This window comes from Gracilinanus agilis, chromosome 2, assembly GCF_016433145.1.
Source record: "Gracilinanus agilis isolate LMUSP501 chromosome 2, AgileGrace, whole genome shotgun sequence".
Taxonomy (NCBI): Eukaryota; Metazoa; Chordata; class Mammalia; order Didelphimorphia; family Didelphidae; genus Gracilinanus; species Gracilinanus agilis.
Genome location: NC_058131.1, coordinates 30,833,934 through 30,861,472, shown reverse-complemented (window position 1 = coordinate 30,861,472; position 27,539 = coordinate 30,833,934). Strand labels below are relative to the sequence as shown.

At 43.6% G+C, this 27,539-nt stretch overlaps 1 protein-coding gene across 1 annotated transcript in view; it reads right to left on the bottom strand.

Moving 5' to 3' along the window:
- ALMS1 (ALMS1 centrosome and basal body associated protein) overlaps positions 1 to 8,357 on the bottom strand; it is a 105,414-nt gene extending 97,057 nt beyond the window's left edge. The window contains exons 1-2 of the mRNA XM_044659290.1: positions 7,625 to 8,357; positions 1,926 to 2,103 (exon numbers count right to left, since the gene is read on the bottom strand). Coding sequence (XP_044515225.1) covers positions 1,926 to 2,103; positions 7,625 to 8,095 — 649 coding nt within the window. The 5' untranslated portion in view covers positions 8,096 to 8,357. The remainder of the gene's footprint in view (positions 1 to 1,925; positions 2,104 to 7,624) is intronic.
- Between the last annotated feature and the right edge of the window lie 19,182 nt (positions 8,358 to 27,539).

Genomic DNA, 27,539 nt, shown 5'->3' with positions numbered 1-27,539 from the left:
GAGAGTCATATTTTTGTCATAATGGTTTGACTCTAGGGTAGATAAATTTTATTAATCCACCTTGTACAGTGATTTCCTATCTTCATCTTGTATAAAAAGAAAAATAAAACTTGGCAAAAAAAAAAAAAAAAAAAAAGCTAACCCATCACTGGTCTAGTCAAAACTAACTGGACATGAGCAGGCTCCATCCACAATCTCTTCCTCCATCATCCGCATGTAATAGATTTCATGGCTTTCCTTTTCTAGGTCCAGCATCTCACTTTGAGAAATGAAATTTACCTTGATTTAAAGAAGTTACTGATTTGAACACTTAGAAAAGTCCAAGAGGAGAAACCAGACCAATTCAATCAATCAACAAACATTTATTATGGGCCTCCTAGGCACCAGGAATTGTGCTAAAAATGGAGAGTACAAAGAAAGTATAAAAACCAGAACCTTCCCGCAATTCCTGTTCCGGCAGGGGAGACCACACCAAACAGCTATGTCTTTTCAAGATAAATGCTGCAACTGTGCAAATGAGAGATAAGACCAGAGGGAAGGCATAGGCAGGAGTGGGGACTGAGAAAAGTCTCTTCTGGAAAGAGAGATTTGAGATGATGATTCATGGAGCAAGAGAGGAAGGATGGAGAGGGCACCCAGGACAGACAGTGAAAATGCAAAGTTGGAAGATGGAGTTTATATGAGGGATAAAAGGAAACCTGTGTCACTGCATCTTAAGCTGCTCATTAGGTAAGCAAAACATACTGATCTCAAAGGCACAATGAAGAGTCATGGGTCTTCCAGAAGGGCAAAAGACAAAAAGCTGTATAACACCGTCATTCAGAAAATAACAAGACAGCTTCCCAGAATTTCTCAACACAGAAAATGAAATACTAATTGAAAGATTTTCTGCCAGAAAAAAATTTCAAGGCTACAAATTGCAAGAATATAGTTTTTAAAATTTAACAATCAAGGGGGCAGCTGGGTAGCTCAGTGGATTGAGAGCCAGGCCTAGAGAAAGGAGGTCGTAGGTTCAAATCTGACCTCAGACACTTCCCAGCTGTGTGACCCTGGGCAAGTCACTTGACCCCCATTGCCTACCCTGACCACTCTTCTGCCTTGGAGCCAATACACAGTATTGACTTCAAGACGGAAGGTGAGGGTTTAAAAAAAAAAATTTAACTATCAATTCAAAAATAAGTCCTGTAATCAGGAGAAAGCTTCAAATTTAATGGAAGGAAATACAAATGCAGAAGATTTAGAAGACACTGGAAGTTGACTCTCTAGAGTTCTTTAAATACATCATCCTGTTATGTGTAGAATGGACCTGTTTTGCTTCTTGTTTACCTATGATTAGTCCCTCATTTTTTTCCCTTGTCTTTTGCCACAGCCAGCATTTCTAGTACAATGTCAGAGAGCAGAAAAAGGAGACTCCTTTTTACCCCTGAATATACTAGAAAAGCACATTTATCTGTTACAAATGCTCTTGGGTTTAGATACCTAATACTTATCACTTGAAGCAAAGACCCATTTATTCATATGTTGTCTAGTATTTTTAGCAGAAGCAGACATTGTACTGTCAGCAGCTTTTCTACATTTAATACAATCATGGGATTTTTGTTGATTTTGTGCCCTGTTAGGTTTACAGAGGCTTTGGGTTGCTGTATTTCTGTTCTGAAACAAAGAACAAAGTCTCGGAGCCAATGTGGTCAAACCAATAGGTCAGGTCATGCCTCCTGGAGGCTGGCTGCACATGCAAATGAACTCCCTAAAATGCCACTGCCCCTCTGCCCCGAGTGAAGACAATGTCCATATAGTGTATAGACTACTTTCCAGTAACTATGCTCTCATTTCTAAATCAAGCCCCTTCTAAGAAGGGATGAGCCAAGGGAAGGGATTATTATTTCTTGTATTACAAAAAGGATTCAGTCTCCTTTTCCACTTACCGTAGGGAGATGTCCTTGGGTTCTTATAAAATATCCTCAGCGTATTGGGACACAGTAAGCGAGGTCCTAAGGCTGCTACTGAAGGAATGCATGGAACTGGAGGAACACACGGAACCGGAGGAACACACGGGATTACAGGAATACACGGATGCGGCTCAATGAAATGATGGTGGCGGACCTATGGAAGTGAGACATGAGGAAAGAGAAAAGAAGGAAGCGAGTTAGAATCCATCACGCTAACTTCCAAGGTCCTGTCTCTTCTGTGACTTCACAAAGGAGGCAAGACCACTGAATGCTCAGCGCATCGGCCAGAGGCCGCTGAACACGAGCGTTTTAGGGACTCCGTCAGAGGCCGGGTTGGCTTTCTAAAGGAATTTCTGACAGAGCAAGAACGTCTGCGCTTCCACCGCTCTCCAGGTTTGAGTTTTACCACATTCAGTTCAGCAAAGGAAGTAGCGGCCCCCGCAGCCCCCAGGAAATAGCCCTGGCCACCCACTTTGCCCATCGGCGGGGAGGTTGAGCCCCTGTGCAGCCCTGATGGGACAACCGGCCACAGCCTGCTGCAGGCCCTGCAGAAAAGAGAATCTTGGCCCGTCCCCACCAAAGTGGCATTCAGGGATTCTCTCTTCCTTCCCACCCAACTGTCTGCCCCTGCGGGGGGAGAGCTGGCCCCCACTCTGGCTTGTCCCCCTGCCACAGGCCAGGACTTTGTCTCTTCTCTGGTCTCTTGGAGACAGCGCCCCGGCCCAAGGCTGCCCCCCCCCCCAGCCCTGTAAGCTCCTGGGGGCAGGCACTGGGCATCCGCTCTGCACCCAAGACCCCAAAACTTAGCCCAGGGCCTGGCATGTGTGGGTGCAGAAAGATGCCTGCCCTGGCCACACGCTCTCCATGTGCCATCACATGGACTCCCAGTCAGCCAGGAAAGCCTCAGATCCCTCAGCCAGCTGGGGTTCTGTATCTAGAAGCACACGTTCACACGTGTTCACATGCATACAAGCACATGCTCACACATGGTCACATGTTCATATACACACTCACACATGCTCATATACATGCTCTGATGAGCTCACACATGCACATGAACTTCCTGCTCCTCCTGGCCATCCCCTGTCCCGGGGCTCTCTGATGCCAGCCTTGTCGCTGCCAGCGTATCCAGAACTTCCCCCTGTGTTGGTTCAGGAGCCCCAAGAGGGCACCGAGGACCAGGCCAAGGCCCCCTGCTGTCACTCCTCCTACCCAGAGAGGGGCTGGGCCTAGCCTTTGGCTCTGCCTCAAGCCACCCCACACAAATATCACACTTTATGGCCCCAAGCTGTGCTAAGCGAAGGAAGAATGAAGGTGGGAGCTGGCAGGTGCCTCAATGGAAAGTCTGGGGGACCTGAGAAGCCACCAGGCCGGCCTCAGCTCTAGGGTGCTCCCAGAGGCAAAGGGCATGAGCAGGTATGGAGAGGCCTGACTATGCCCAGGAAAATGGAGCCCAACCCTCTTTGTTTGGCCCCAGCCTTCTGAGAATCAACACTGCATCTTGGCTCCAAGGAGAAAGCCATGAGGGCTGGGCAATAGGAGAAAAGTGTCAGAAGCTGTATTTGAACCCAGGATCTCCAGGCTCTCTACCCACTGAACCACCTGGCTACCCCTGAAAAACTAGACTCTTCCAGAAAGCATCACACAGGAAGCCAGGGAGGTCAGAAAGCTGAGCAGAGGCCTAAAGGCACGGGAGAGAGCAGAGAGGGGGAGGGGGAAGACTGCCTGGCTCTTGTCTGAGGAAGCCATGCCTCCCTACCCCAGGTAGCTCCTTCCCCCCTCTAGCTCGGGCTCTGGGGCACCCCAGTGGAGATCCTCCTTGCATCCCCAGGGCCAAGCCAGATAGGGGCATGAAGGAGCACAGTGTGCGGCCGCTTGGGCTCCAACAGACAGCTGCAAGGCACTGTGTCAGGAAGAAGAGGTAGGGCTTTTGTTCTCTTCATTTGACACCTGAGGAAAGTGAGGCAAACAAGAGGAGATGGCTTGCCCAAGCTCCCCCTGAAAGGATGTGTCTGAGGCTGGATTTGAACTCAGATCTTCCTGACTCCATACCTGGCTCTCTACCTCCATCCCTACTGCCTATCTGTCTCAAAAGGAACCAGCTCCTCTCCTCACTTCCCAAAGTGCTCCCTGGAGCATCTCTTCCCTCCCCTGGCTCCCTCCAGATGCCCCCAGCCTGGCCTGGGCTACTGATGAGGGCTGCAGAGAGAACCTTCAATTCCACACACACAAACACTGCAACAAAGCTTTGACTTTCTACTAGCACAGATCATGCGCCCTCAAATAACCACACCCCCTCCCGGGGAGGCAAAGCCTGGTGGATCTCTCAAAATCAGGAGTTCAAATCCAGTGTCAGCTACGTCCTGGCTGGGGGACCCCAGGAGTCTGATTTACTTCCTCATAGAAATGTCAAGAGTCCTGTCACACTATACATTAACACAAGTGGGGCCCTCAAGTTCCTCAGCCCTCTGTAAAAGGAATTTCCCTCCCCATTAGGTTGCTTTGTTTGACTTCATCAATCAGTGACCCCGAGGTCATTTACCACTGAGATGTTTAGGTATAGACCAGTGATTCCCAAAGTGGGCGCCACCATCCCCTGGTGGGTGCTGCAGCGATCCAGGGAAGAGGTAATGGCCACACTTTTTTTGTATTACATTCTATTCTGAGTTCAATAAATAGTTTCATAATTTCCAGGGGGCACTAAGTAATATTTTCTCTGGAAAGGGGGTGGTAGGCCAAAAAAGTTTGGGAACAACTGGACTAGACAAACCCTCAGAGAAAGGAAGCTGAAACCAACAAAACAGGAAATTGATCCCACAAGCACTGCCCCCCTGGGCAATGCCAGGCAAATTAAGGAACTTTTGAGGGAGATTGTTCCTCGCTTTGGCCTGCCAGCATGAATTGATTCAGACAAGGGAACTCATTTTACTGATTGTTTTGTCTCAAATTTATTCATTTGGGGATCACTCCCCAATTGCATGTATCATATCACCCCCAGAGCTCAGGCCAAGTTGAGAAAATGAATAGATATCTTTAAAATATGATTGGAAAATTGTGCTCGGAGATTCACTTAAGATAGCCTGAGGCTTTCCCCTTTGCTCTGTTTTATCTTCGAAGCAGGCCCAGGGGAGATCTACATATCTCATCATATGAGATGCTTTTTGGACATCTCCACCATAAAGGCTTTTTCTCCTGCATACACATCATTACTAGTGGGGGGGGGGGGGAACACTTCTATTGCTTCTTATATACAGGACTTACAGGTCAAATTGCAAGAACTCCATGAATCTGGAGCTGCAGTACAAGCAGGACCTCTAGACTTCTCACTCCATGACTTACACCCAGGAGACAAGGTGTACATAAAGAACTTCCAGTGCACTGGAGGAACTCAGCCTGCCTGGGAAGGTCCGTTTCAAATACTGTTAACCACTCCAACAGCTATCAAAATTGGAGAAAAGGACTCTTGGATTGATTTGCTCACATGTAAAACGGGTACCTTCTATCGACACTGATTGACTATATCCTCTCACATGCAATTGTCTTTATCTGTACCCTCCTCCTATGACTGGACTAGAGATAATACCATTATAAAAGTCCATAGACAAATTAGACACTGTTTTAACTGACACATTGAATTCTTGGATTTTTTTTATTGTTTTTCTTTTTATTCGCAATAGAATATTTGAATTTTTTTCTTCAAATTTTTTGTACTTGAAGTACATGGAATCATTATTAATGTTTTTGATTTTGAAGGACTTTTATAATATCTATTAGTCCTAATACCAATGCATACCCAAAAACTTTAGACTATGGAAATCTGTCATTGATTGTTAAGTATTACAGGACTTTTACTAATAATTGTGCCCGATTTCAGAAGAAGGTATCACAAAACAGCCACTCACAGTGCCAAGAAGCACAATGTCAGAAACCACCAATCCCTATGGGATTGATGAGTATCTACGCCAAGGCAGAGGACTTGCTTTGAGGTTCAAGGAAGCAGCTGTTTGACAACTTCAGATGCAGGACTTCCCCATGCCAGATTTCCTACAAGTACATTAGTTTGGTTTTCATTTTGGCTCCCCTATTCTTGAGATTGAAGGTAAAATCAGACCAGGGAATCATACTTCCCTTTTACCTCAGAATCTAGTCCCTTCTCTTTTTAGTATGGCAATTTTCTGTAGTCCTGGCTGTCAATGGGTAGTGTGATATTGCTGCCATTTGTCCTACAGGATTGTAGGACATAAATCACTTTAAATGGGCCTTGCTGGTGATTCAAGGAACTGTTATGGGTTTATTATTTTTTTACTCATAATTTTATACACATAAGATTTTGATTTATTTTTTGCCAGAATTTAATTTTTTCTCTTCTATTTGTTTTTTTTTTTTTTTTGGTGTGTTTTTGGTTTTCTTTTGACAACTGATTCATATACCCCCTAATTGTCATGTATCTTGGGGTGACTACGGTGTTGGTCAACACCCTCCTCAGGGGAAATTGTATAATTATCCTAAAATCCAAGGTTTAAAATCTTACACCCCAAATCAAGAAAGCGGATATTTTGAAGAAGGTGCCATAAGGAAGTCTGCAGAAACCACATACTGTATCAAAAGATCCAGGATGAACTTTGGGATATAATGAACTGAAAGGGGTTGAACATATCATTAATTCTGAATGTAAACTCTTACTAAAGGGGAACGCCCCCCAATTGGTTTTTTATCAATGTGTCTATCAATCTTTTTTTGTTTTCTTTCTCTCTTATTTCCCTCTTATCCCCAAATTATTGTAATTCCCTATAAGTAAAGTGCAATATTCTATATACCTCTAGTAAGAGAATCTTTAGAGGTATAAATTAGTTATTTGAAATGATTCATTAGGGAGACCAAGCATGTTAATCTCCCAAAACCCTCAACTGGGAAGATTTCAATATGCTCATTGCCCAATAGAATCATAGAGGGGATTGTATAAAAGGAATTTCCCTCTCCATTATGTTGCTTTGTTTGACTTCATCAATAAGTGACCTGGAGGACATTTACCATTGAAATGTGTAGAAATAGACAAACCCTCAGAGAAAGTAAGTTGAAACCAATGAGACAGGAAACTGATACCACAGGCACTGCCCCCCCCCTCCCCGGCAATGCCAGGCAAATTAAGGAACTATGATTGGTTCCTGAGATGTGACATGGGAGAGCTAATGGGTGGAGAAAACTGCTTATAAGGCAAGACCAAGGCACTGCTCGTGCTCTCTCTTCTGGCTGGAGTTTGGAACCTGAAGGAACGTCTGTCTGTGGTGAGCTTCAAACCATCAAACAGCAAATAGGGTAGGCAGCTAATCAATTCTCTACCTCTTTCCTACATTTCCCTCTCTTTCCTATCACTACTTTGACTAATAAAGCTACTAAAGCTACTAGCAGCTTCATAATTTAATTTTGACTATTACACCTCCAACAAAGGATGAGCTAGACCAAGGAACTTCTCCTGTCCATTTTGGCTTTAAAATGTTGGGTCTACGATGTCTTAAAATGTCTGGTCTACGATGATAAGGAGCCGGATATGCACAAAGGCAGCTCCCTCCCTTCCTAACATTACCAGATTTGGACTTCCCACCTCAACCCTCTCCTTTCTTGGTTATTCCCCTCCTCCATGCCCCCGGACATCCTCCCCGCCCCTAAAGACATACCGTGGTCTTAGACAGCAGTGTCTGGGACACCTCAGGAGACGTTTGGGAAGTGTGGTCTTGGATGTCAGGCACCGTCTGGGAAGTGCCATCCTGGTACTCTCGGTTCTCTGCCTTGGAGGACAGCGGCTCCACAGGGCCTGGCTTAGAGGATGTGCAGGACGTGGTCGGGTAGAAGTCAGCCTGGGAGAGAGACGAAGGAGGAACAGTGTAATCCAAAGCCCCTTCTCTGAACTGGCCCATGAAAGCCAGATGGAGTTTGGAGTCCCTGGCACTGTCGTGGCTGCTCTGGAAAGCTCCAGCTCTGGAGGGCTCCGGCACATCACTCATGTTGTACTTCTCTGCCCTGAGCAGTTCGGTCACTCTTTCACTAGTTATGATGCCAGTTTCACTGAGGGTCGGACTTCTGGTATTACTGTCATCCTTTAGAACTGCATTCAGGGCCCGAGGCTGGAGCACTTCACCTAGACTCATGTAACTAGGTGAGAGAGCGTGGCGTATGCGATTTGTCAAAGTGGAAGAATACACCTGAAGCTGCGACAGAGCATGGGGCAGCTCTCCCAAAGGAGATGTGGCATCAAGAGAAGGAAGAGGATGCTCATTCAGCTGGCTGCCCACATCCTGGTTGTCCAGAGACGACGGGGCTTTCCAAACAGTAATGTTTGGTGAGTTTGATCTGGCTGAGCCTTCATGGGACAAGACCAAAGCAGACAGAAGTTTTGGAAGGCCTGGAAATGCCCTCACAGATGCTTCTGGAGTCACATTTTGGCGCGGAATTACTGAAGGAGTCACCGGAAGGACTGGCTGAGTTTCTTGTGCCAACAAATGTTTTTCAGGTTGAGAACTTGAGGGAGAAAAGTTCTGTTTCCAATCAAGGTCAACCCCCAAGAAACCATGAACAGGGATAGAGTGGGTTTTACTTCTTGCAGGTTCTATAGAAGATGCCACCTCATGGAACGCCACAATCTTATCAAGAGCTTCCATTGGGCTGTCTATACTGACAGCTGAGGGAACAGGCTGACCACTGACAGTGTGGAAGGTGATACCAGGATATCCTGCCCCTGTCACAGCACCATCACTGTCCACTGCAAACTGTGGTGGCCTCATACCAGGGCCTAGATATCCTGCCCTTGCCGTAGCACTGTCGCTGGCCACTGGAAGCTGTGCCGGCCTCACACCCAGGCCTGGATAACCTGCCCCTGTCCCAGCACCGTCACTGCCCACTGGAAGTTGTGTCAGTCTCATACCCGGGCCTAGATATCCTGCCCCTGTCCCAGCACCGTCACTGCCCACTGGAAGCTGTGCCGGCCTCACACCCGGGCCTAGATATCCTGCCCCTGTCCCAGAACCGTCACTGCCCACTGGAAGTTGTGCCGGCTTCACACCTGGGCCTAGATATCCTGCCCCTGTCCCAGCACCATCACTGCCCACTGGAAGCTGTGCTGGCCTCACACCCAGGCCTAGATATCCTGCCCCTGTCACAGCATCTTCGCTGGCCACTGGAAGCTGTGCTGGCCTCACACCTGGGCCTAGATGTCCTGCCCCTGTTGCAGCACCTTCACTGGCCACTGGAAGCTGTGCTGGCCTCACACCAGGGCCTAGATAATCTGCCCCTGTTGAAGAACCATCACTTGCCACTGGAAGCTGTGCCAGTCTCACACCAGGGCCTAGATATCCTGGCCGTGGCTCAGCATCATCACTGTCCACTGGAAGCTGTGCCAGTCTCACACCAGGGCCTAGATATCCTGGCCGTGGCTCAGCATCATCACTGTCCACTGGAAGCTGTGTCAGTCTCACACCTGGGCTTAGATATCCTGTCCCTGTTGAAGAACTATCGCTGGCCTCTGAAAGCTGTGTCAGCCTCACAACCGGGCTTAGATATTCTGTCCCTGTTGAAGAACCATCGCTGGCCACTGGAAACTGTGCCAGTCTCACACCAGGGCCTAGATATCCTGGCCGTGACTCAGCATCATCACTGTCCACTGGAAGCTGTGCTGGCCTCACATCAGAGCCTAGATATCCTGGCCTTGCCTCAGCACCATCACTGTCCACTGGAAGCTGTGCCGGCCTCACACCTGGGCTTAGATATCCTGCCCTTGTCGCAGCACCATCACTGTCCACTGGAAGCTGTGCCGGCCTCACACCTGGGCTTAGATATCCTGCCCTTGTCGCAGCACCGTCACTGTCCACTGGAAGCTGTGCCGGCCTCACACCAGGGCTTAGATATCCTGCCCTTGCCACAGCACCATCTCTGGCTACCGGAAGCTGTGCTGGTCTCACGCCAGGGCCTAGATGTCCTGCCCTTGCCTCAGCACCGTCGCTGACTACTGGAAGCTGTGCCGGCCTCAAACCAGGGCCTAGATGTCCTGCCCTTGCCTCGGCACCATCGCTGACCACTGGAAGCTGTGCCGGCCTCATGCCAGGGCCTAGATGTCCTGTCCTTGCCTCAGCACCGTCGCTGACTACTGGAAGCTGTGCCGGCCTCAAACCAGAGCCTAGATGTCCTGCCCTTGCCTCGGCACCGTCGCTGACCACTGGAAGCTGTGCCGGCCTCATGCCAGGGCCTAGATGTCCTGCCCTTCCCTCGGCACCGTCGCTGACCACTGGACGCTGTGCAGGCCTCATGCCAGGGCCTGGATGTCCTGCCCTTGCCTCAGCACCATCGCTGACCACTGGACGCTGTGCAGGCCTCATGCCAGGGCCGAGATGTCCTGCCCTTGCCTCGGCACCGTCGCTGACCACTGGAAGCTGTGCAGGCCTCATGCCAGGGCCTAGATGTCCTGCCCTTGCCTCGGCACCGTCGCTGACCACTGGAAGTTGTGCCGGCCTCAAACCAGGGCCTAGATGTCCTGTCCTTGCTGCAGCACCATCACTGTCCACTGGAAGCTGTGCTGGCCTCATGCCAGGGCCTAGATGTCCTGTCCTTGTCGCAGTACCATCGCTGGCCACTGGAAGCTGTGCTGGCCTCACACCTGGGCCTAGATATCCTGCCCCTGTTGCAGCACCTTCGCTGCCCGCTAGAAGCTGTGCCAGCCTCACACTAGGGGCTAGATATCCTGCCCCTGTTGCAGCACCCTCACTGGCCACTGGGAGCTGTGCCGGCCTCACGCCAGGTCCTACATATCCTGCCCTTGGCGCAGCACCGTCGCTGCCCGCTGGAAGCTGTGCCGGCCTCACGCTAGGGCCTAGATATCCTGGCCTTGCCGCAGCACCGTCGCTGCCCGCTAGAAGCTGTGCCGGCCTCAAACCAGGGCCTAGATATCCTGTCCTTGCCGCAGCACCGTCACTGCCCACTAGAAGCTGTGCTGGCCTCACGCCAGGGCCTAGATATCCTGGCCTTGCCACAGTACCGTCGCTGCCCGCTGGAAGCTGTGCTGGCCTCACGCCAGGGCCTAGATATCCTGTCCTTGCCACAGCACTGTCGCTGTCTGCTGGAAGCTGTGTCGGCCTCACGCCAGGGCCTAGATATCCTACCCTTGCCGTAGTACCGTCGCTGCCCGCTGGAAGCTGTGCCGGCCTCAAACCAGGGCCTAGATATCCTGCCCTTGCCGTAGTACCATCGCTGCCCGCTGGAAGCTGTGCCGGCCTCACGCCAGGGCCTAGATATCCTGCCCTTGCTGTAGTACCATCACTGCCTGCTGGAAGCTGTGCTAGCCTCAGGGCAGGGACTAGATGTCCTGCCCTTGTCACAGTACCATCACTGCCCGCTGGAAGCTGTGCCGGCCTCAGGACAGGGACTAGATGTCCTGCCCTTGTCACAGTACCATCGCTGCCCGCTGGAAGCTGTGCCGGCCTCAAGCCAGGGCCTAGATGTCCTGCCCTTGTCACAGTACCGTCACTGCCCGCTGGAAGCTGTGCTGGTCTCACACCAGGGCCTAGAGTACTCTGCAAAGACTGGCCATGGGAAGACAAAAACCGGGAAGAAAGGGGAGGGGGCGCATCCACCAGCTTTTTCTCCTTGCTCTCTGGTGATTTCAAACCCTCAGGCTTGGGCTTCATCTCATGTTCTTCTGGGTTCTTATAACTAAAACTCTCACCACAAACAGAGCTATCCGAAGAGGAAGAAATACCTCGTCTGGTTTTCTCTAAGCAAGAAAGGAGGAAAGCAGATGAAAGCTTGATGGAGGCCACTTCCTCTGCGAGTGTGCTCTGGCATGTCCTGCCTGGAAACGTTTCTGGCTTCCAGGAAGCCCCCCAACTCCTCGGGGACATAGGAGAACTGGGGGCTTCATCGCTGTCCGCTGTATATGATGTCGAAAACTCATCACATGGATCAGGTGCACAAAGAGGCTTGTGTTCTGAGTAACTGGATACCGGGTTAGAGAAATAGCAACACGGATCACAAGGGGTGGAGGGGCAGACCCTGGGCATCGGACGAGGATACCCACTGACAGAGCTGTCACAGAAGTCGGAGGGGCCTTCGGAGCTGGACAGACACAGCTGAGACTGCCTGGACTGCGATTCTCTAACTTCACATAGATCCGGAATCCCCCTGATTCATGGAAGATAAAAAGGGGTGGGGGGAAATAGTTTCTTTTCAAATGTGAGCACAACTGTATCTCTATCTACTTATATATCTATAGATAGATAGTATCTATCTACACATATCTATCAATCTACAGACATATAGATATAGATGTATCTCAAAGGGTCAGAGACAGAGAAGCAGAAGGGAAAAACCTTGCCTAAAGTGACTGAACCAGTTCACTGGAAGCTGAGGTCAATGACTAACTGCAGCCCTCTTCTCTACTCTACCCCAAGTCACGTACTGAGTGAGAATTGCACAGAAGAGAAATCAGGACTACGTTGGAAATGTGCTCAAAAGGACACAAAGTCTTCACTCCAAGAACCTTTACAATATTTGATTAAATGAGACCCATCATTTGTAAATAGTAAGTGACTAGGAGCAGTGGATGGCTCAGTGGATAGAGAACCAGGCTTGGAGAAGGGAGGTTCTGCATTCAAATGTGACCTTGGATATTCCTGGTTGTGTGATCCTGGGCAAGTCATTTGACCCCCATTGCCTAGCCTTAGAACCATTCTTCTGCCTTAGAACCACTACATAGTAGTGATTCTAAGATAGAAGGTAAGGATTTTTTTTAAGTTAAGAGCCTGCTATTCTACAAATTATCTTTTTTTTTTTTTCAGGCTTCATCTAAAACCTGGAAGTCAGTTTTAATTTTGCTAAACTGAATCTCTGTATTAAAGAGAAATCCAAAATGAACCTTAATTATATTTATATGACTTCAACATATCTCTCTCTCTCTCTCTTTATATATATATATACATATATATATATATAAAATTCAATTCAATATTTATTCATTCAACAAACCATTATTCCTATTTTCATAAAACAGAGAATCTCAAAGTTGGACAAAACCAGAGATTCTCCAGTCCATTTCTTCTTTTCAAAAGAAAGAAATCATCCTATTTTAAACAATGCTCTAGTTTCCTTCATAAAGGAAACATTAATTTAGCTTCTATCTTACAAGAATATGGACTTTACTGAATTATAAAAAAATGAATCTAGATTTGTCTTTTTCTTATTTTAATGTTAAACCTTACTTTAAGACAGAAGGGCAAGGGCAGTTTGGGTTAAGTGACTTCCCCCCAGGGTCACACAGCTAGCAAGTGTCAGAGGTCAGATTTAAACCCAGGTCCTCCAACCCTAAGCCTAGAACTCTATCCACTAGCCAGAAAGAAGGGAGGGAGGGAGGGAGGGAGGGAAGGACACCATACAATGAATTATGGATCCAAAGCCCAGGGGCAACAACCTAGGCACTTCTATACCAAAGCCCACTATGTGGATAGAACCCTCTCCACTGACTGCAAAGTAGGGGATTAATTTTCTAGTGTTAAGAGGCTCTGAAAGGGACCCCAAGGAGATAGAGAAATGTACAAATGATGTCTACTTCACAGCAATCATTTGAGAGGATTCCCTAGGGACAGATATCCTGCCTTTAAAACTGGTTTTCTTCTTTTTTATAGACACTTCCTAGCAGGTAAGAGAAGGAAGATAACTCCATTTGTCCATTCATAAGGAGGAAAGTACCTGTCCCAACCAGGTGACTTGTCATCAAATGAACCCTGAAGGGCAAAGCTTTAAAGGAAAAACAAAGTGTGTACTCTGAACTAAGGAAAAGCTAAAAAAATGCAAAAAAATATTTTTTCGTTTTCTTTTTAAAATCTAACATTAAGTGACATATTCCCACTCATTTTTTAGATTCTGGTTTTTTTTTTTTTCCCAAGCATGACAATTGAATTTTGGCCTATATTATCCATAACAGAACAAAATGGAAGTGAGTAAAAGTGGGATGTTTTTCTTAGACCCAAGTTATTAATATGTATCCAAAGAAAAAAATGTACTAGGAAAATCCATAGCTCACAAAATCAAAGAAAAGCAATCCTACCTCAGAGGCACAAAGTCCAGCTCACTCTGCTGAAACAGCGACTCATTCCAGACCTCGTGGGTCGGAGATGATGGCAGCAAAGGGTTACAGGAGGAGCTTTTCGTGTCCTCATTTGCTGAAAAGTTTGATAATACAAAAACATTAGTGGATATTAAAGACAGTTATATTAAATATTAAATTTATTTAAATTTATTTTTATTAAATAGTTCTTTATGCATCTCAGGACGCTGCCATATGACAACATGTCCTCAGGAAAAGGAAGGCCTCCTTTGGTTTAAAGTCACGATCCACAGATCTCTAAGCCGAATTAGAATATGACAATGGATAACAGGAACATAAAGCACACACACAGAGAAGGACGATGATTAATTCCCATTGCAAAATGAAGTGTTCCAAATACCCCTGCAGAGACTCCTGGACAAGATCCAGAAGCAGACCAAAGAGTCTTCCCCAACTGAATGCACAGGGAAAACCAAGTGAATAAAGAATGTTTTCTGTCCAAGTGACAGTGCTTGTGGTAATTGTGGCAGACAACATTGAGAGCTCACCCATGAATGTACATACATACATGTCTTTAGGTTCTGGACAGCCTGAAAACATATTAGGGCCTGAACTAAACAAGAGAGAATGGCTGACAAGCCTCTGAAACACTGCAAAACTTTAATGGTCCCTAACCCAAGGGCTCATCACCTTCAAACTAATAATCTGGAGAGAAGCTAGGTGGATTGAGTTCAGTGCCTTGAGATAAGAGGTCCTGGGTTCAAATCTGGCCTCTGACACTTCTTAGCTGTGTGATCCTGGGCAAGTCACTTAACCCCCATTGCCAACCCCTTACCACTCTTCTGCATTGGAACCAATATTCAGGATTGGTTCTAAGGCAGAAGGGTAAGGGTTTTTTAAAAATCATAATAATCCAGGGATGTTCTGACTGCCAGTCAAGGATTACTAAAATCAAATGAGAATGTGCATCATGCCTCAAAGAGTACCAAAGATGTACATGGCAGAGGTGAGTCAACTATAACACAGAACCATCATACAAGGAAGAGGAAAATATGTGAAGAAATAAGTAGATAAGCCAAGAAAGAAGTAGGCCGGCCCCAGGAGGAGAGGGAAATGGGCATGAGTAGCCTCCCAAGGCTGTGAGCAAGGAAGTCAAGTCTGCCTCATGAGGACAAAAATCTCAACCAGCCCAGAGAGTAGGGGAAATGCCAGCAGGAAGGACAAAGAGGGAAGAAGAGAGTAAAAGAGCACCTTCCCATGCTCCACACTGGGACGGAAAAGGAAGTGTTCTTTTTTTGTCATCCTGGTGATTATTGCCTAATTTTTTTTCCATATTAGGTATATTGAAAAAAGAAAACAAACACATATGAAAAATAAAAGTGTTTACAAAAGGCTGCTTTAATCTGCACTCAGAGTTCTCCCTCTGGAGGTGGAAAGCATTTTCCATCAAGGCCCTTTGGAACTGTCTTGATCCCATTTTGATCATCATGACTTTGTACAACAGTCTCATGGCTATGCTCACTTCACCTGGCATCGATTCATAGGAGCCTTCCCAGGTTTTTCTGAAACCATCCCCCATTGTCATTCCTTAGGGCACAAGAGTGAATGAGGTATCCGTTAGGGAAGAGAAGAAAGCTTCACCCGATCAACAAGGAAGCAAATATGGCCTTTGTCAGACTTTGGGAGAGAGGCAGAGCGCTTGCTCCATCCTGGAGAAGGGTACCCATCCCCAAAAGCTGGGATCAAGGGAGAGGACCCGGGAATGGTTCCAACAAGAAGAGGAGTTGGTAGGTAGTGTCTCTTCTCGATCAGTTTTTATTATGCTCCCAGACACAGAGTCATGATGGAGAAGTCCAAGGAAGGTCCCTCCTTAAAGGAAAGTTTGGGAGTGCCTGGCTCTGCCTAGCCAATGGATGAGATAGAAGGCCCAAGACAGATTCCATCTCAGAAGAAGTTATCTGTTGTCCTGGTAACAGAGCATGTAATTAAGAAATTGAATCTGGACTTCTGATGATTCTTATGTTGCATGAAGTTCCTCTCTTCACTGGGGCCCCCTGAAGTCAAGGAAGGGAAAGAGAGAAGTCTGGGAATGATATCCGAACTCCTTGCCCCGCATACTTCCTATGTGAACATGCCAGGCTGCAGGCTGGCTCTCCCCCAACCCTACAGTTCCCCAAAGCTTGGCACAATGCCTAAGATACAGCAAGTGTAAAGAAATGCTTGTTTGCCTGGACTACAATTTAAAACAGAGGGATGGTAGATTACTAGCCAGAGGTGGAATACACAGAACACAGACTGATGCATGAGAATAGCTACAGAGAAAGAAAAATAGCAGTTGAGACACCTAAAAATTCATGGGACAAAACTAAAAGAATGAGCCAGTATAAAACCTCTGGGTTCAAAAAGTCTGGACATAATGCAAATGCCCAAACAAGAAAAAAGACAGGCATGAATGCAAGAAAGCACATCCAAAGTGCTCCTGGGAACAGAGACAGAAAGTACTCCCCTGGACAAAGAGGGAATGCATTCCAGGCAGAAATTCTGGAAAACAGCTAAGTAGTCCAGTTTGTCTGGAAGAGCCTAGAAAGGAAGCTATAAGGCAGAGATGTTAAACACACAGCCCATGAACCTGCACCTGCAGCCCACCACACTCCGAATTGCCACCCAACACAGAGTTAAGTGATAAGGGGGGAATTTCCAACAAAATGAGTAAAAACACAAGAACAAAGACATTATATTTTTTTTAAACTCTCACCTTCCATCTTGGAATCAATACCGTGCATTGGTTCCAAGGTAGAAGAATGGTTGAGGGCTAGGCATTGGGATTAAGTGACTTACCCAGGGTCACACAGCTAAGAGTCTGAGGCCAGTTTGAACCCAGGACCTCCTGTCTCTAGCCCTGGCTCTTAATCCACTGAATCACCCAACTGCCCCCAGATATTATTATATTTTAAAACTATATCAATATGTGGCTAGCAGAGATTCTTCTGTATGCATAAACAGTCTCTGTTTCTATTTGTTTGACACCCTGCAGTAGGAGACACGCAGAATGTGGCAAGCCTCAAATACTAGGCTCAGGAGTGTGAATTGAAGCCTAGAGAGCATAAGGAGACACCAAAAGTTTTCAAGCAGGGGAGGGAATCGGGCAGCTGTGTGATCTATAAACTGGAGAGCAGAGGCTGGTTGGTTGTCGTCTTTTGTACTCCAACAGATCGAAATGCATCAATATGTTGGGGGTCAATGCCCAGCATTTCTGACTATGGCTGATCAGACCAACAGGAGCTCCAAAGACTCTACCCCAGGTCGTGCACAAAGAGCCTAAATGAACATCTGGGATGGGCATGGTTCTAAATTTGTACATCTCACATCTCTTTGAGCTACTGTATTGCTGCTCTCCTCACAGAGGACAGAGCCTTCCTGGAAGTTAACATTCCATGACTCAGAAAAAAATATATATCTAAAACCAAGAACCAACAGCATATGGAATGAGAATAAATTAAGACCTTTCCAATAAAATCAGAGGCAAAGCAAAGAATGTCCATTGGTCTCACTATTATTTGATATTGCACTAGAAATGTTAGCTATTACAATAAGAAAAAGATGTTGAGGGAATAAGCTTAGACGAAGAAATAGCATTACCTCGGCAGATATGATGGTATATGCTTAGAAAACAGAATCAACTAAAAAGCTGAAATTTGACTGTTAAAAAAGAAGAAAATCAAGCAACCAGCATCAAAAATGAAAAATGCAAATTCGCAACCAATAAAGAGGAAATAAAAGGAACTATGAGGCACTATTGAGCCTAATTATATGTCTGCCGGACGCCATCGAGGCTGTGAGGTTAGCATGGCTACTCACAAGCTCGGACAATCCAGCACGGCAGGTTGTCAGGAGGATGGAATTTCCACACTCAGTTTACCCCAAGTGATTCTTTTTACAATGACATTCACTTGTATTGAAATTATTGCAATCAATATCCTTATCCGGCTCCAAGGAGACACAGAAAAACAATACAGGTTCATGGCAAGAACAATCACAGCCAAAGACTACCCACTATCTAAAAATAAACCTGTACAACCCCCTAGATTATAGAAATTTCCCCTAGAATCAGCCTAGCAAAAAACCAGCAATTAGTGAGTTAATGAAAGTTTCTAAAGTTCCCAGCAAGAAAATACCTGGCCTGGATTGGTTCCCAAACTCCTACAGACCATAGAAACAGTGAAACACAAGGAAATTAAGGCAATGACAAACTAGCACAGAATCACCCTACCAGAACTGTATTCTTAGTGATCCTATAACAGAAAAAACACCATGGGAACAAAACATTGGACCAGACTGATATTATTGTATCTTATTGGATGTAATCAACGACCATAACTATCTCCTTGATTGATGATGGGAATGAATAGTATAACATAACTATATACATAATATAATTAGTTAAAATATAATTAAATATTATGCTTAGCTAGGAACTGATGTACTTGTACCTTACGCATGGCTGAAAAGAATAAGTTCAAACTAAGCCACCCTGTAATGAATAACTTTTGACAAGCTTGCTTCTTTGTTTAACCACAGTAAGATATTTGGTAAATGTCAATCTTGTGATGTTTCAAAAGTTAATATGTGATTTTGAATGTATGGGAAGAAAAAAACCTGTATGAGATCATAAAGAAAAGAGGGTATAAAAATTAAAATCAGCAGATGGCACGAGAGAGAGAAGGAACAGCCTCTGCAATTTTGACTTGTATTCTGGCTCATTTTCATCATTCTTCACCACGCCATCCTACCTCCAGAGACCTAACCAAGCAAAGAGCGGGCTCTTCGCATATGTCAATAAATCTGACCATCTAAATGAAATAGATGACTATTAACAAACATATAAATTGTCTGAGACAAAAGAAAAATAAATAGAATCCTTAAATAATTCTATCTGAGAAAATTGAACAAGCTCTAAATGTGCCTCAGTGGAAGAGACACAGCTGGATGGATTTACATGTGAATATTACTAAACATTATAGGACAACTAGTTCTAAAACTACATAAACCATAGGAAAAATGGGAAAATAAAGATTTCTACCAAGTTCTTTCTCTGACATAAATATGGTCTTGATACCTAAATCAAGGTAAGTGAAAACCAAGGGAAAAAAAACAACTACCAGCCAATTTCCCTAATGAAGTGTGAAGTAAAAATTTTTAATATAATATCAGCTAATGGATTACAGCAACATATCACAAAAAATCATACCAGGAGGAATTTATAGCAGGAATGCAGGACTATTTCAATTTTAGGAAAACTGCAATTGTCACGAGTCTATGAATAGGCAGTTTCCAGAGGAAAAAAATCTTAGCTATCAAATGAAGGGTTTCAGTTATAACAAATCATGAAGATAGTAAAGATATATTCAATAGCTGACTCTAATGAGCAAAGTGTTCATGGACCAGACATGTATTTATTTTTAATATTTCACATGATTGATTTCTGAATCCTTGAATTGGGTCTTAAATTTTGTGGATCTTACAAATCAAGCCTCTACTGTTATCTGCAGTCTGGAAGACTAGCAAGCCATTACTATAGCTTCCTTGTTATGACAAAGACATACACTTAACATCTGGATAGCTTGGTGCCAGAGTTCCAGTCAGGAAGGACTTTCAAATGAGCTTCTTTCCTGGGCACCAGCTATCCTATTATGTTCCTTTCCAACTCCTTTATTTTGTAACTGATTGTCAATATTATGTTAATATTTCTGTTGGACCACTTGTTTGATTGACATCCCACAAAACCCCCATCCTTGAAACCTATAATAAACAGTGCAGCTTGCTCAGTCTGCTCTCTGACTCCTGAGCACTGACCTGCCTCACTTTTAGTTCTTCATCTTAACCCATTGCTTTTCCAGCTTTCAGCTTCCCTCCTCGGGTGATTAAACCCGTAAGAGAATTATATGTAGAGGCTGGTCCTCTACGTCAAAAGCCATTGGAAAAAAATACCCTAAATCACTAATAATTAAAGAATTCAAATTAAAAGATACTTTGAGGTACCTTACATCCACCAGACTGGCTAAGATTATAAAAATGGAAAATGGCACATGCTGCAATAGATGTGCAAAAGCAGGGACACTAACACACTATCAATACAGCTGTGAATTAGTTTTAACTATTCTGGAAAACAATTTGGAATTATGACCCAAAGGGTAAAAAAACTATCCATATCCTTGACCCAGCAACTTCACCACTAGGCTTTACTCCAAAGAGATCAAAGAAAGAGGAAAGGGGCACATAAGTACAAAAATATTCCTAGGAGCTCTTTTTGTGGTGACAAAGAACTAAAAACTGAGGAGTATCCATCAATTGGGAAGAGGTCGCATAAGTTATGGTATATGAATGGGATGAAATACTATTGTGCTGTAGGAAATGATGAAGAAGAAAGTCTTAGAAAAACCTGGGAAGATCTACATGAACTGATATAAAGTGAGGTGAGCAGAATCAGGCAGGAGAACAATTTCAACAATAAAAGCAATATTGATTGTAAAGATAACTTAAGTGTAAAAGCCTTTGTAAAAGCCTTGTAACACTGATCCAACAAAATGACTAACCACAATTCCAAACATGGTACCTGCTTCTACATAGAGAACTGGTCAACTCAGAAGGCAGGTTCAAACTTTTTTCCTCTTTTTTCTACTTTTCTTTTTTCTTTTCTTTTCTTTTCTTTCTTTTTTTTTTTTTTTTTTGGAATATGGTTAATATGGAAATTTGTTACAAGGATTTTTTTTCCTTTGGAATAAATATTGATAAAGAAATTTTAATTATTAAGTTTTATTTTTTTAATTAAGATTCTGTTCTCATGAATACAGAATTTCATGTCTCAAAGCAAAACCCTCTTCTCCTCCTTCCACATCAGATGCCTCTCTAGTCTTCCTACACTTTATTCCAGGACACATTCTCTTCAATTTAGTGTCGTGGATCTCCTTTCACATACCCCTCCATCCCCCAACTCCAAGCATTTTCACCTGCTGTCTCCCAAGCCTGGAATGCTCTCCTTTCCTCACCTCTGCCATCTGGCTTCCCTTCAGTCAGGTCTGAGAAGGTTCTCCTAGTCTTCTTTAATATTAATGTTAGCTGATTGACCACTTGAGCAGGGTTACTCTGACATCTGTGCAGAGGAGGAATAAAAAAGGCCTGAAGCAGGAAAGCCCACCAGAAGGTTAACTATGTAATTCAGGAGACACATGAAGAGGTCCTGACTATAGTGATGGAAATGGAATCCACCAGATGTAGCCACTGATGAGGTAATGCCTCCAAGTTTGCTCCAAGGATGACAGAAAATTGCTACTCAAGGTCCCGTAGTCACCACTGAAGAACGCAGTCTCACTGCTATGAATACAGTCCTGGCATGTTTCATACTAAAAAATTTTGAAATATTTACCCTTTTTATTACCAGTCTACATCCTGCCTTGAGTCAATCCAGCTGAGATGATGAGTGATTTTTTGTTTCTTTCAAACAAAAAGAATAATGAGGAGACTCAATATTCTAAAGTTTAAATTCTGACTTTCTTTAGAAATGAAATAATTTTTTCCTTCATTTCTGAATTCTGGCTTTAAATTTACTTTGGAATTTGTTCTTGCTCTCTTTTCAGAAGCACTCAAGAGAGTTAAAATTCCAGGAAAATATGAAATGTAAATTACAAATACAAGACCTCCTCAAAGCTTTAAAAAGAGAAGGCATTTCTGCCTAAAAGTATTCAAAGAGGATGTGACATTCAGTTATCTGTTACAACTAAAAATAAGAATGAATGACGTAGGCAATGTAGTCAATGATGAAAGCAGACAGATATAGAATTCTGCGGCATCTTTCTTCATAAAATATAGGAACAACTTGAAAATTAAGGAATGTGCTTATCTTACTTCATTCATCAATGAAATTTAGCCAACTCAGTAGTGAAACAATAGTCTAACAAATGTTTAACATCATTTAACAGCTCAAAAAGGAAAGTAAATTAAAGAACAGAAAAATATAGGATTTTGTCTATTTTTCAAGATGGATAAATTTGAAGAATATTTAAAATGGAGAGTGAGTAGTTGCCTGGATTGTAATTTTAATAAGAGGATAATTGATTTTTCCTTTTTCTCATCTTGTACTGGAAGTACATATATAATCATTATTTATCCTTTTTTTTTTTATTCTACAGCGAAATAAGCTCAATGCAAATACCTGAGCCTGAGCCTGAGACTATGGGATTGTGATTTAATGCCTCTCTGATTCCAGGAGAAGTGCCGAGCCACACGGTCAGAGACTTGACTAAAAGAATCTGCATGAATTGCAGGCGTTCTATGCCAATACTTGAAGGGCTTGAAAATTGGGGTTTGAATCCTGGAGTCCCAGTCTTTTCTAAAACTTTAGGGGACGTGGGTCCCCTCAACTTAAATTCCTAGTGAAGCACCTAAGATTGGCTATCATTTAATGGCTCATTCCCTGAGAAGGTGCAGGGAGGGAAAAATCGGATCAAAGAAAGGCATTTCCCTTATTCCTATATATATATATGTATATATAGAGTAAATGGCAATTTTTCTGTAGTCCTGGCCCTAAATGGGTTATAGCATACTGCTTAAATCGCTTTCATTGGGCCTTGAATCAAAGGCCTGTTTATTTCCCCTACATTTTTTGCACATTTTACATTTCGTTCACAAGTTAATTTTTTCTTTTTTTTTTTTTTGAATTTTATTCTTTTTATTTTTTTTTTTATTATTTCTTTTGCCAATTGATTTCATGCACCCCCGTGACTCACTCAGCCATGCATCCTTGGCTGACTTTTTCAGGGGATAATGTGTTAAGTTTTTATAATCATAATGTCTGAACTATAATCTATATTGCAAGTCAATTTTTACTCCTTTCGAAGTAAACTCAGGGGGGTAATGTTAATTGTCAGAAAGAAATGTATGTTTTATAATCTATAATGTAAAGTTCAAATTCTTTGAAAGTAATTTCAGGATAAGGATTTTGCCATCTCCCCAGAATCCAGACGACAAACCTGTTTGGTGGAGGCACCAAAAGATGCCTGAAGAGCCTTCACTGGATCATGAAGATCCAATTTGAACTTTGGGGCGCAGTTGATCTGAACTATGGGGCTGGATGCATTTATTTTGAATGGACAGTTTATGCCAGAAAGGGGGACTGCCCCCTTAATGGTTTTTTGTCAATGTACCGAACATTGGTTTTGTTCTTTCTCCCTTTTATCTCTAAATTATTGTAAACTCTAATTTGATTATATTTCCTGATCCATTGGGGAGATTTATCTCCCAAAGGATCACAGGGGGGTAATGTGTTAGTTACAATCACCTGGGGTTCTATTTGGAAGGATTGAACCTCAATATAGTGTTTGACAAACTTCTGTGGACCTGTGGGGGTCCTTAAAACTACATTTCCCGTGGTCCAACAGGTTTCATGGGTTTCCGGTTTTGGATGATGCATTCAAGGTGAGGGACTGTTTGAAATTAGGGGGAAGTGACTTGGAACTTCCTCTTTAGTTACCTGAGCTCAAGGAGAGAGGAAGGTGAATGGCTGAGGTGAGGTTGGAATAGGTTTTTCTTACAGGCGCGTGGTCAGTTTATCTCTATCAGCATGGCTTTTATTAAAATACTATTCTCCCTTTTAATCTCAGCCTTAATCATTTTCAATCATAACAATCCACAGCTTGGATAAGCACTCCTCAAAAGCAATGTACAAGGGCAGCTAGGTGCTTCAAGGGATAGAGAACCAGGCCTGGAGATAGGAAGTCTTGGGTTCAAGTCTGGTAAGGAAATCTTGGGTTCAAGTCTGGTATCAGAAACTTCCTAGCTATGTGGCCCTGGGCATTTGTCACTTAACCCCCACTGCCCAAGTTTTACCTCTCTTCTGTCTTGGAACTGACTTAGTATTGATTCTAAGGGTAAGAGTTGTTTTTTTGGTTTTTTTTTAATATGTAGTCGGGCACGGGGGCAGCTGGGTAGCTCAGTGGATTGAGAGTCAGGCCTAGAGAGGGGAGGTCCTGGGTTCAAATCTGGCCTCAGACACTTCCTAGATGTGTGATCCTGGGCAAGTCACTTCACCCCCACTGCCTAGCCCTCACCGTTCTTCTGCCTTGGAACTAATACACAGTATTGATTCTAAGATGGAAGGTAAGAGTTAAAAAAAATGTAGTCAAGGAAAACCAATTCTCCCACTGGCCAATTCCAAAAATGTATGTTTTGTTCTATAGCCTGAGTTCATCTTCTTTCTGTCAGAAAGGGTTAGTATCCTTCATCTAAAACCTCTGGTCATGGCTGGTCACTAGACTGATCAGATTCCTTAAATGCTTTTACTGAACTTTGCTCCAGCCCCTTATTTGTGATGATGAGATTAAATCTATACTTCCCATCTCTAGATTTAATCGCCAAAAGTGAAAACATCTCCATTTAACTCACAAGTTGTGACCCACATGGGCTAGAGTAACAAATCAGAATTTACTGACTGCCTTGTGGGCAGTGCTAAGAAAAGCGTCTGTTATGATTGAACAAGTAAACTGAGAGGAGGCCACAGGAAATGACACAAAAGAGGCCCCTTTAAAAAGAGACTTCAGTGGGCTGGGCCGCTCTCTTCTGGTTCCTGAACAGGACCTGAAGAAGCTCTGCTAGTTTGTGACTGGGGCATTCCACGTGGTGAGTGTAAAGACTGAATCTTGGAACTTCCCTCTTAGTAGAGACTTTGTGCCTGAAGATTTTGCTTCATTCACCTCTGGGGCCCTCGGAGTCTCTGGCCTTGGGATCAAGGCTGGACTTCCCTCGGCTGAGGGTTAATTAGATCTACCTGGATTGAACTAGGGGCAGTGATTCCCAAAGTGGGTGCTGCAGCAATCCAGGAGGGCGGTGATGGCCACAGGTGCATTTATCTTTCCTAATAATTGCTATTACAATTTTTAAAAAATTAATTTCCAGGGGGTTAAGTAATATTTTTTCTGGAAAGGGGGCAGGAGGCCAAAAAAGTTTGGAAACCACTGAACTAGGAGATCAGAGCAAATTACTTACTGTGTTAGATTACTTAACTATCTTATCCTCTCTCTTATTTCCTTATTTCTACTTCCTCTTCTCATTTGTAAATAAATTTCCATAAAAGTCATTTTAACTTGAAGTTAATCTTTAATTGAGGACTGATAATTGTTCAATCCCCTGGTGACCAACCTTTTAATATTTACCCAATCAAAACCCCTTTTCCCAACCTCACAATTTTAACTCTGAATCTTTACAAGTGTTTCTTTTCTCAACATATGTATAAAACACATTGTTGGAGTCAGCTTTCTAAACCACCATACTATCCTCTTCCATTTTATAGATGAGTTCATCCTTTTCACATTCAGGGATAACTGACTGTATTTCCCTCCATTCTTCCTTTCTTTTCACAAATGGTAAGAGAAGGGCATGACTGCATACATAACTACTCATAATCACTTGTTGATACTGTTTTGCTTAATTGTTTGCAAGTATTTGGATTTGAGAGGATGTAGAGGAAGTTAGTTTGTCAATAAAACTTAACCCAAATTTTTAAAAAGTGAATAGATATGAAAGTATTTTGAAAAGTACAATATGCTCTACAAAAATGTGAAGCTTTATTACTGTAATTATAATCCTTATCACCAACCATTATTATTATGAGAATTACCTAGCAATTTCGAGCATGAAATTTCTCCAGTCTCATCCTTTTCATCCTCTTCCAATATAGTCAGTAATCCCTCCTCCACAGAGGGCAATTCAGAAAAGTCACTCTCATCCCTCCTGGTATTAAGCCTGGTGGAAGGAGTAAGCTGGAAACAAGAACTATGCTCTTCTCGATTAGGGGACTGCCAAGATTCCATTTCCTAAAATAAAGAGCAGAAGAAGGAAAAGCACTAAATTATTAACTGGATATACATGGTGATGTTGCAGATAAAGCTATCCATATGCACATCCGTACCATCCCTCAATATCTAACCTCTCCAATCCCGCTCTCATCAAGATTTAGGGGAAAAATAAGCCATCCAAGTAACTGTACGTTTTTGTGTCCATCATAATTCTCCCTTCTCCTTCAAGCCTCACTATGCCTGCTAGACAAGTCTCTTTTCAAGGGGCTCATAGTCTAATGGACTTTTTGACTTGTCTTCCTGTCTTACAGTATCATCCAGTCTCTCATATTTTAAAAAAAAAAAAAAAAAAAGGTGTACTCACTAGACTCTTCTCTTACCCACTTTAAACAATTAGCTATTTCTGTCTATTTGACAAGAACTACATAGATTTATTTGGTCTTAAGAGGTAAAATGTCATTACAATAATATTACAAAAAGTTCTGTAGAACAAGGTTAAAAGCATTGCTATGTCCTGGTATATAGCCATGGTAAAGTGTTTTGGTGATTTGGGTCATAACCAATTTTCCAGAAGAGATGTTTTCTCTGGTCCCTGACCCAAGAAACCAACAGATTCTCCCCATGATGGAAATTGATGAATGCATGCTACTTATGTGTAAGCAGAAGTTATGGTAAAAAATATGACCTCTGGGGTGAGAAGGGGAGGGGAGTAGCTAGGTGGCTCAATGGATAGCAAGCCAGGTCCAGAGACTCCCAGGAAGCCCTGGGTTCAAATTTGGCCTCAGATACTTCCTAGCTGTGTGATCCTGGACAAGTCACTCAACTCCTATTGCCTAGTCCTTACTGCTCTTCTGCTCTGGAACCAGTACATTGTATTGATTCTTAGATGGAAAGTAAGGGTTTTAAAAAGAATAATAAATATGACCTCTTTTATTGTTCTTTATTCCTGGTTTTGAAGAGTAGTTCAAATTTAACATCCCAAGTCACTTTGCACCTCAAATGATGCCAGGAGCAGTTTCACAATTAAACACATCAAAATATCCAGAAATGAAGAAGGGAAAAGGGGGTGTGGTTTGAGTGGGGTGCCTTCCTTCCTCTCTCTGACTTGGCTACAAAGTACTTCTTTTCACCTGTTTTATCTCTAGCAGGCTGGTTAAGAACAACTTGAAGTTCATTCATTATGATTCCAGGTAGTCGCAATGCTGAGAGACCATATGTTAAAGCTCAAAGCCAATGAGAAAGTATTCCTTAATGAACAGATTTCTAGTGAGGTATTCATTACAACCAGATTCTACCTTAGAAATCCTTAGCAGATGTTCACTACAAAGGAAGACCTAGTCATACGTAAACCACGATGGAAGCTCCATTTCTACTGTGAATCAATGCTTTCTGATATCAGCATAACAGAACAGCCTTTGCTTCAGACCCTACTAACTAGAAACCTTAAGGCCTGGCTCTCCACAGAAAGAATCTCTTCCCTATCTCTCTTGTCATATACATGACAGCATCTCCTCCTCTCCTAACTATTCTAATCCCGGTCTAATCTGTACTAGAGCTTCTATCTATGCACACGTCTCATTTCCCTTGCTAGAGTCAAGCTTCTTGGAGAGAATTGGCTGTTTGTTTTTTTCCTAACAGCAAAATATATATATATATATA